Source organism: Carya illinoinensis, chromosome 14 (genome assembly GCF_018687715.1).
Source record: "Carya illinoinensis cultivar Pawnee chromosome 14, C.illinoinensisPawnee_v1, whole genome shotgun sequence".
NCBI lineage: Eukaryota > Viridiplantae > Streptophyta > Magnoliopsida > Fagales > Juglandaceae > Carya > Carya illinoinensis.
Genome location: NC_056765.1, coordinates 13809567 through 13818209, shown reverse-complemented (window position 1 = coordinate 13818209; position 8643 = coordinate 13809567). Strand labels below are relative to the sequence as shown.

At 31.9% G+C, this 8643-nt stretch overlaps 1 protein-coding gene across 1 annotated transcript; it reads left to right on the top strand.

Moving 5' to 3' along the window:
- Positions 1–6187: 6187 nt before the first annotated feature.
- LOC122293591 (zinc finger BED domain-containing protein RICESLEEPER 1-like) lies at positions 6188–7395 on the top strand. Its single transcript, XM_043102134.1, has 2 exons — positions 6188–7078; positions 7363–7395. The coding sequence occupies exons 1-2, from the start codon at positions 6188–6190 to the stop codon at positions 7393–7395; spliced, it is 924 nt and encodes a 307-aa protein (XP_042958068.1).
- Positions 7396–8643: the final 1248 nt, after the last annotated feature.

The window sequence follows — 8643 nt, the reverse complement described above, 5'->3', positions numbered from 1 at the left end:
TTTGATCGATCAAGAACCCCTAAAGGTTAAATACAGTTGCAAGTTGTTTGAGTTTAGGGGCATATTATGAAGACACGCTCTTCGTTTCTTGCGTCAGCTAGACAAGAGTACAATACTATCAAAATACATCTTGGAACGGTGAAGAAATGATATAAAGTGAAAATGCACATTTGTAAAAAGTAATTATGAATCAAGTAGCAACCACAATGGACAAATGTACAATAGGATCTAAAATTGTTTCTATGAACTGTGTTCGAATGCTTAAAAGGGCGAGGCAACTATGTGAAATTGATTAGCCAACTAGAGTAGTTGAAGCTAGAGTACCCTGACATTGATTCATAGTGTGCTAGCAAACCAGTTGATCCACCTACTTTCATTGAGGGCAGGACAAGTACAGTTCTTAGTCCGTTAATAGTTCGAAGTAAAGGAAAACCACCACCAAGGAGAAAAGCGCATCTTGTTGAGAAGGTTCTTAAGAAAGTTAGTAAAAGAAGGAGATTGCGATGCGACCTTGTTGTGTTCCACTTTAATAATTTTTTTTATTTTTTATTGTTGAAAAACAATTAGCTCTCTTGATTATTTAACGGGACAATCTTATATGTCTTCCCCTGGAGAGTAGAGTAGTCAATTAGCATATCAATGCAATGTAAGTGGCACATAATATGTATCTCCTCAAACCTAAGTACTTCCTTTGTTTTTTTTGTTGGCTCAATAATTTGTATATTTTGTCCATAGTTTAATGTTGTGTATGTGAATAATGTATTGTATATTGCTACAAGATATAACAAATTATGTTTAGCCACATGCACAAGAATTTTTTTTACTCTTTGCAACATATAAAAAATCAAGTTTGTACTACTCCTATTACATTTTGTTGGTTTTAACACAATATTTTTTTTATGTCTATAGGATACACATGGACAAGTATACATGATGGATTATTTGGGAATTGAAGCAACTGCTCCTCCTTCATAGTTAAACTTTCGTAGAAATATAAAAAATAAAGTTTGTACTACTCCTTGGACACATTATAATATTACATTTTGTTGGTTTTGACACAATATTTTTTTATACTTATAGTATACACACAGGAAAGTATACACAACGGATTATTTAGGTATTGGAGTGACTGCTCCTTCATTGTAGGTAGTGTCAATGTGAAATATGACACTAATATTGTTTTTTAATTTGTTATTGTCGTTCTTACTAAGTTTTTTTTCTTTAGGTCCAACCATGTCAATTGCATCTACCAGATCAAGATAATTATTAGGACAAGTATAAATGGTAGTGATTCGAAAGAATGTTATGGTGAAAATGACTGTGTTTGGACACAATTATTGGAGTATGTTTTGGTGGAACATTTTTGGAGTATGTGGTGGTGTTTTGGTCCATTAACTTGTGTGAAAATGAGAGTTGATACTTTGTAATGTAATATTAAAATGTGTAATGCTACTTCTTGTAATGGGCATAGTGCAATTTCCTATACTGTATTTTTGTACTAATGCAATTGGTGCAATATCTTGTAATGCTCGATTTATAAGATATCTTGTAGAAATTGAAGCTGAAACTATCATGTGAAGATATACAAACTGAAGTTGAGCTAAAATTGTCATGTGAAGATATACAAAAATCTGAAATTATCTATTCATTTTCAAAAGTAAAATATTTACAAATTTACAACAAAAAATGTCCAAAACATAAAAATTCCCATCCATTACATGTCAATATTAAAGTACATCTCAGAACTGCCCAAAACATAAAAATACTTTTAACCTATGTACCCATAATCTCATATCAATACATATAAATTTTCGCAACAAATAACCACAACAGTAGCAAAATTGTTATAATGAAACTGTCTTATTTAGTTTTCTCTTTCACCTCTCAACTTCTATTTCTAGTTGATTTTGAGTGGTTTGAATAGCTTTTATCTTTTGAAATTTGGTTTTTAATCGGTTGATTATCTTTTGGCCATATGTTGGTATTTTTGGGTTATGCCAACAAAAATATAATCAAGGATGCCCAACCTATAAACTAACCAGTATATATTAACAAATTGAAACCACCAATACATATTAACAAATAAGACCACACTGTAACCCAGTATGACCTCCATAACTCACTATATAGTAAGCATGTATTTTAATATTTCTTTTTGAAAACATCCTGACATTTCTATTATCATATCATAAATAAGGGCATCTACACATATTAATAATAATATATTTGATTACCCACAATATTATTTACTACTCTCTCAAAACCAAAATCAAGCAATTGATATATTAAAAAAAATAAGAAAATCAAGTAAACCCACAACAGACCAACACACTTTCAAATTACCCACCACAATTTCATATTCACCCAACACACTTTCAGATTCACCTATTGTCATTTCAGAATAATAGAACTCAACTACTTATGCCATTTGAATATGACCAATATATCTAGCTATATATATATATAGATATTTATCTATATACTTTACACTTCTTTTTTTTTTTTTTCCTTTCTTTTTTTTTTTCCTAAAATATAGATCTTGATAATTAGGGAAACACACACAGGCTTAATGAATCTTGAATCCATGACCTCGTCTGTTTATCTTTTATTATATATTATGTAGTCTATACATCAACTCATCTAACTTAAGCAGATTAAAAAGGAAAACAGCACATCAAATTAAATTCCCAATTGCGTAACTAATTAATTAAACCAAGAGTCTCAAACTTTCAATATTGGATGATCTCAAAATTCATGTTCTTGCTTCATATGATTTCACAATGCTCTTGCATTTTCTTCCTTATGATACTAATTAATGATCTAGTAGTAGTGTGAGATCACCTGATCATGTGATGAATAACATGACCCAAAAACCATTTGCAAAAGAAGTTCGTGCGAATTTACTTTAAGAAAACTACAGTACTAATAACATGCATGTAGGGCCGCAAATGAACAGAGCCGCTCATGAACAATTCAAGATCGATTCGTATAAATTTGACTTAGACTCAGTTCATTTAATAAATGAGTTGTTCGTGAACATTAATATTGGTTCGAATATTAAATGAGCAAAACTCGTATAATTTCGACTCGATTCGGTTTAGGCTCGTGAATAATATTCGTATAAACTCGATTCAACTCGTTTTGAGCTCGTCACAATACTCATAATATTTATACATATATATATTTACATATATACTTACATGTATTCTTTTATTATATATATTTTATACTTATACATATATTATTTTTTATACTTTATATATATGTTAAGTAATATATATATAAAATAATATATGTTGTTAGTTTAAGTTTATGTATAAGTAACATGTTTTAGTATTTTACAATAGTAATGTATTATTGTAATTAAATGTTTATAAAAATAAACAACTCTAATTGATTGCGACACTTTCTTAACTAATCATATTTTGATTATTTGGCTATATTTAATATTATATTAAGAATAATTGAATACTTTAATATTAAATTAATAGCTTTATTATGTAATTTTTTAAATGACTTTAATGTATTAGGCATTCTTGATGCCATATGCATTTTTATTTATTTCACTATTAGTAGTGACTAGTAGTGAAATTTTTTAATTTTTTAATTTTTTTTCTTAGTGATTAAAAATAATAAAAAAATACTTGACAAAAATAAAAATTTTAATTACATTATAGTTTATAATTCATGACTCTATAAAAAAATAAAATAGTACAATCTCAAATATATTAGAATATTTTTCCTTTTCCTTTTAGACTGTTTGGCGCCTAGCGGGTTGAGTTTGTTTATTTCCCTTATTTTGAATTTTGGTTATTTGCACGGCGCTGTTCCCCAACAGCTCCTTGGTGGGACGTTTACGGCTTGAAAAGATGGATAGTCGTCGAGCTTCTCAGAAGTCAGACTGCAAAACAAGAAAACGTGCCATCTACAGACTTGAAATGTTCCAGACTTGCACGGTTCCAAACTCCAGTTCCTCAGCTCATCAAGCAAGCACGGTTCCAATTCCAGTTCCAGTTCCTCTGTTTCTTCGGTAGTTTTTGGATTAGTAAGAGGTACTGCTCTGTTTTAAGATGAAGGCTGAAGCTAACACAAATATCTTTGTGTGATAGTGCTCTGTTTTAAGATGAAGCTAACACGTAGGATGCTCTGTTTGGATTTCCTCTTTTCCCTTTATATTTCTTCCTCATTAATCTGATTTCCAGTGAAATATATCTAAGGAAAACAAAAGCAGAGGGTTTTGAAGCAGTGAATTCATCTTCTTTTGTAGATTGAGTGATCTTCTTCTTATTCTTTTCATCATCAACTGAGCCAAAGCCAAGAGCTAAATCATCTTAGAGGTAGAGCTTTTTTGATGGTGGCTGTTGGGCTTTAAAGAAGTAGAGCTTTTTTTGTGAGGGCTACTGAGCTGCATACTTCACAGGTTTGAGAATGGCATAAGGAGATTTTTTTTTTTTTTTTAACTCATCCATTTTTATGTGTTGGCAAATTAAGAAGGTTCATGGATGTCTGATCTTTCTTAAGTTAACAAATTTCCATTTTGTTTTAAGATTCTTAAGTTGGTATTTGATAATTCTTATAGCTTTACCTTTTCCATAATAATAAAACATTTGGATTTGTTTCTGCTGCTGTGAAGTTGGGGGGGAGATCTGGAACATTGGCTCGAGCGAAGTGTCAAGTGAAGGTCGGCCGACACATTCTATCTGAGTTCGCTCGAGCGCAGTGTCGAGCGCGTGTTGAAACGCTCGACACTCGCTCGACGCTGAGTTCAAGCAAACTCAGGCAGAGTTGAACGCTCAACACTGCGCTCGAGCGAACTCAGGTAGAGTTGAACGCTCGACACTGTGCTCGAGCGTCCTGTTGAGCGAGGGTTGAGCGAAGTCATCTGTTTTTATTTTTATTTTTATTTTTTTACTCTAGCTATTTGTAGCTACATTTTCTTCTTAAAAAAATATTAATCTGCAATATTTGTGTCTAACATTGCCACTACTTGTCTAAAATTTTTTGTTTAGACATGTTTGAACAAGTACCAACTGTTGAATGCTCATCTGCAAGTCCATTGGTAGAGATTGAAGTTGATGGTATTACTAGTAGAGAAGAATTTAATGCTATAGAGTATGATAGTAATGATGGGAATAATGAAGTTGATGGTCTTATTGGTGGAGAAGAAAACCCAAGTGCCCCTATAGATCCCCAAAAATATGCATACCAAAGGAAGCCTAGGAAGAAAACTTCTGCAGTTTGGAAAGATTTTAAAATAGTGGAGAAGAATGGTGTCAAGAAAGCTGAGTGTAACTTTTGCAAAGATCTCTTGTCTATTTCTTCATCAAGTTCTACAACTCACTTTCATAGGCACTTGACTAGTTGTCTTCCACACATAGCTGCTTCTAAGAGGCAAAAGGTTTTGACTATTGACATGAAGGGTTCTGAATGTGTGAATGTTATAAAAATTTTCTCGTATGATATGAAAAAGGTAAGAGAACTAGCTTCTCACATGATACTTTATCACGAGTATCCTTTTTCCATGATGGAACATGTGGTGTTTAATAAATTTATGAGAGCTAATACTCCTTATTGGCAAAAAATAAGTCGTACTACAGCTAGAAATGATTGTCAATTCACTTATGAGATTGAGAAAAAGAAGTTGAAGACAATATTGAGAGGTGTGAATAAAGTCAGTATAACAACCGACAGGTGGATTTCAGGTCAAAAGATCTCATATATGGTTATTACCTGTCATTTTGTTGATCCTGATTGGCATTTACAAAAAAGAGTCTTAAATTTTTGTTATGTCCCACCACCACACAACGGGGTTATTATTGCTGATACTCTTCAAAAGTGTTTCACTGATTGGGGAATTGAGAACAAAGTATCTACAATAACAGTGGACAATGCTAGATATAATGATGTAGCTTTAAGGATTCTTAAAGATGTTTTCAGTTTGAAAAAGAAGTTATCTATCGGGGGGCAGCTTTTTCATGTGCGTTGTTGCGCACATATAACAAATTTATTGGTCAAAGATGAACTAAGTGAGATTGGTGAAATTGTCGACTGTGTTCGAGAAGGGGTGAAGTACTTGGTTGCATCAGAAGCTCGTATCAAGCAGTTTAGTGATATTGCAAAACAATTGTAATTACCAAGCAAGAAACTTTTTTTGGATATTACTACCAGATGGAATAGCACTTATCTAATGCTAGCTGCAGCCTTAGAGTTTAAGGAAGTCTTTCCGAGATATGGTGATAGAGATCAAGGCTTTAATTATGTTCCAAGTGTTGAGGATTGGACTAAAGTGGAAAATGTCTGTCAAATTTTGGCAGTTTTTAATGAGGTTACAAACATTATCTCAGGAACTGAGTATCCAACTGCTAACTTATTCCTTCCTGAGGTATGGAGAATAAAAGAGGTGTTGAACAATAAGTCTCTTGACCTAAATGATTACATACGAGCAATGGTTGTGAAGATGAATACAAAATTTGATAAATATTGGGGGGAATGTAATTTGCTTATGGCAATGGTTGCTGTTTTGGATCCAAGGTTCAAGATGATGCTAGTTCAATTCTGTTTTCCAGTAATTTATTCAGAACCCGAAGCCACTAGAAACATAGACACCATCTTGAGAATCTTATATGAGCTGTATGATGAGTATGCTGAAGATTATAATTTAGCTAATGTGGAGTCAAGTGGACATGAAAATGCTCGAGACATAGATTCTTCTTGTAGTGGCTCTATCAATGTTGTGGGGAAGAATGTGATGAGTGTCAAGTCTATATTTGAATCATTCGTTAGAAGGAATGATACCGTTCGTGTAGTGAAATCTGATTTGGATGTTTATTTAGAGGAATGTGTCTATATTTGTAGTGAGGATTCAGATTTACAATTTGATGCCTTGGAGTGGTGGAAGGTTAATGATCTAAAATACCGCATTTTATCTAAGATGGCACGTGATATTTTGTCAATTCCAATTATTACAGTGGCTTTAAAATCTACATTTAGTGCTGGTGGTAGAGTAATTGATCCTTATCGTGCATCAATGTCTGTTGAAACAGTAGAAATGTTATTATGTGGAGCTGACTGGGTTCGGGTACTTCATGGTTTGAAAAAATCATCGAATATAAGTATAATTTTATTTAATGATTTTTTATTGCCATCTATAACTTGTCTTAACTTATTGAGAACTTGTCTTAACTAATTTTTTCTTTCATTTTCTAGAGAGAAGAACCAACTTATGAGGAGATTTTACTGCCTTAATGGGAATCAAGTGACAAGTTGTATATTTTTGCCTTTTTGGTATAATGCTATTTATTTTTGAATTGTTATTTTGTTATATCATGTTGCTAATTATATCGTGTGTGTTTTGCATTATAGGTTGATGGTGATTGGCATTTGGCTAGTTTTTAATCTCTTTTTCTTTTTGTGAATTGATCTACTAGAAATACTACAAGGAACAATGATAGAACATGTTCTTTAAGACAAAAGTTGTAATTATTTTTGTAGATCAAACTTATTGACTCATTGGAGGTTGGAGGCTTGAAGTTGTCCAACTAGACAAGGTTGGGAATTTGGAATTTTTTGGAAGCTTGGATCTAGGTGATTTCATTAATTGAATATCTGACTTACTTGAATTGTAGCCCTAGTTTTTTGTAAAAGTATAATTGTGTTGAATGGAGAAATATGGATAATTATAAGAAGGTATTTTGTAGTGTTTCTTTTTGTACTTGGTGATCAAAGAAATGGAATTTATTATTTGATAGAAATTTGTAAACAAAGGTAAGTGGGCTTGTTTTTTGATATTTCGTCCAATTTTTAGTCAGATTTCTGAATGTGTGCCATGGAGGCTTTGATATTGTTCTATCAATCTACTAATTTATTTGTAATAATTTTTTATTTGTTATTATTTGTCAAGCTCTAAAGCTACTAAGAACTAAGTCATTGAATTGTGTTATATTTGTAATGGGCATTATTTGTAAGTTTGTAAGCTTTTGAAATTACTTAGTTTATTCTTTTAGTAAATTTGCTGGAAATTGTAACTGTAATTAGTGATTTATCATTTGAAATTATAATTTATTATTTTTGTAAGTTTTTTAGATTTTGTAATTGTAATTAGTGATCTACCATTTGAAATTGTAATTTATTGTGATACGATATCTTATATGTTGGAATTATTATTTTACCTATTTGTAAATTTTAATTATATTGTGGTAAGTGATGAATCATTGATTTATGTCTAATAACCATTAATAACTCAATTTAATATATATTATCATAATTCTAGTTAAAGTTGATTAAGAGAAATAATCTCATTTTTACTTCAGCCAACAAAAATAAAAAACAAAAAATTGTGGGTCTGATTTAAATCGAGCTCGAGTCGAGCTACTCGAGCTCGTATCAACTCGAGTATTTTTTGTACTCGAGTTCGAGTCGAGTTCGATCAGAATTTACATTAGACGAGTCGAGCTCGATCAGAAATTCTCAATCTTTTTCGAGCTCGAGTCGAATTCGAGTAGATATATATGCTAAACGAGCTCTTGACCTCCTGTTTGAATTCGACTCGATTCGGTTCGTTTGCAACCCTACATGCATGAGAAGGGTCTTATAATCCTTAATAATTCCAAACATGATAGAGGTGTTGATTTATTTGTCATTCCC

What these genes read in the sequence shown, in the direction of transcription:
- LOC122293591 (XM_043102134.1), top strand. Translation starts at nt 6,188, where the DNA reads ATGCTAGCTGCAGCCTTAGAGTTTAAGGAAGTCTTTCCGAGATATGGT. An exon ending in GTGGAGCTGACTGGGTTCGG is followed by an intron (nt 7,079 to 7,362) that starts GTACTTCATGGT and finishes TTTGCATTATAG; the next exon opens with GTTGATGGTGATTGGCATTT.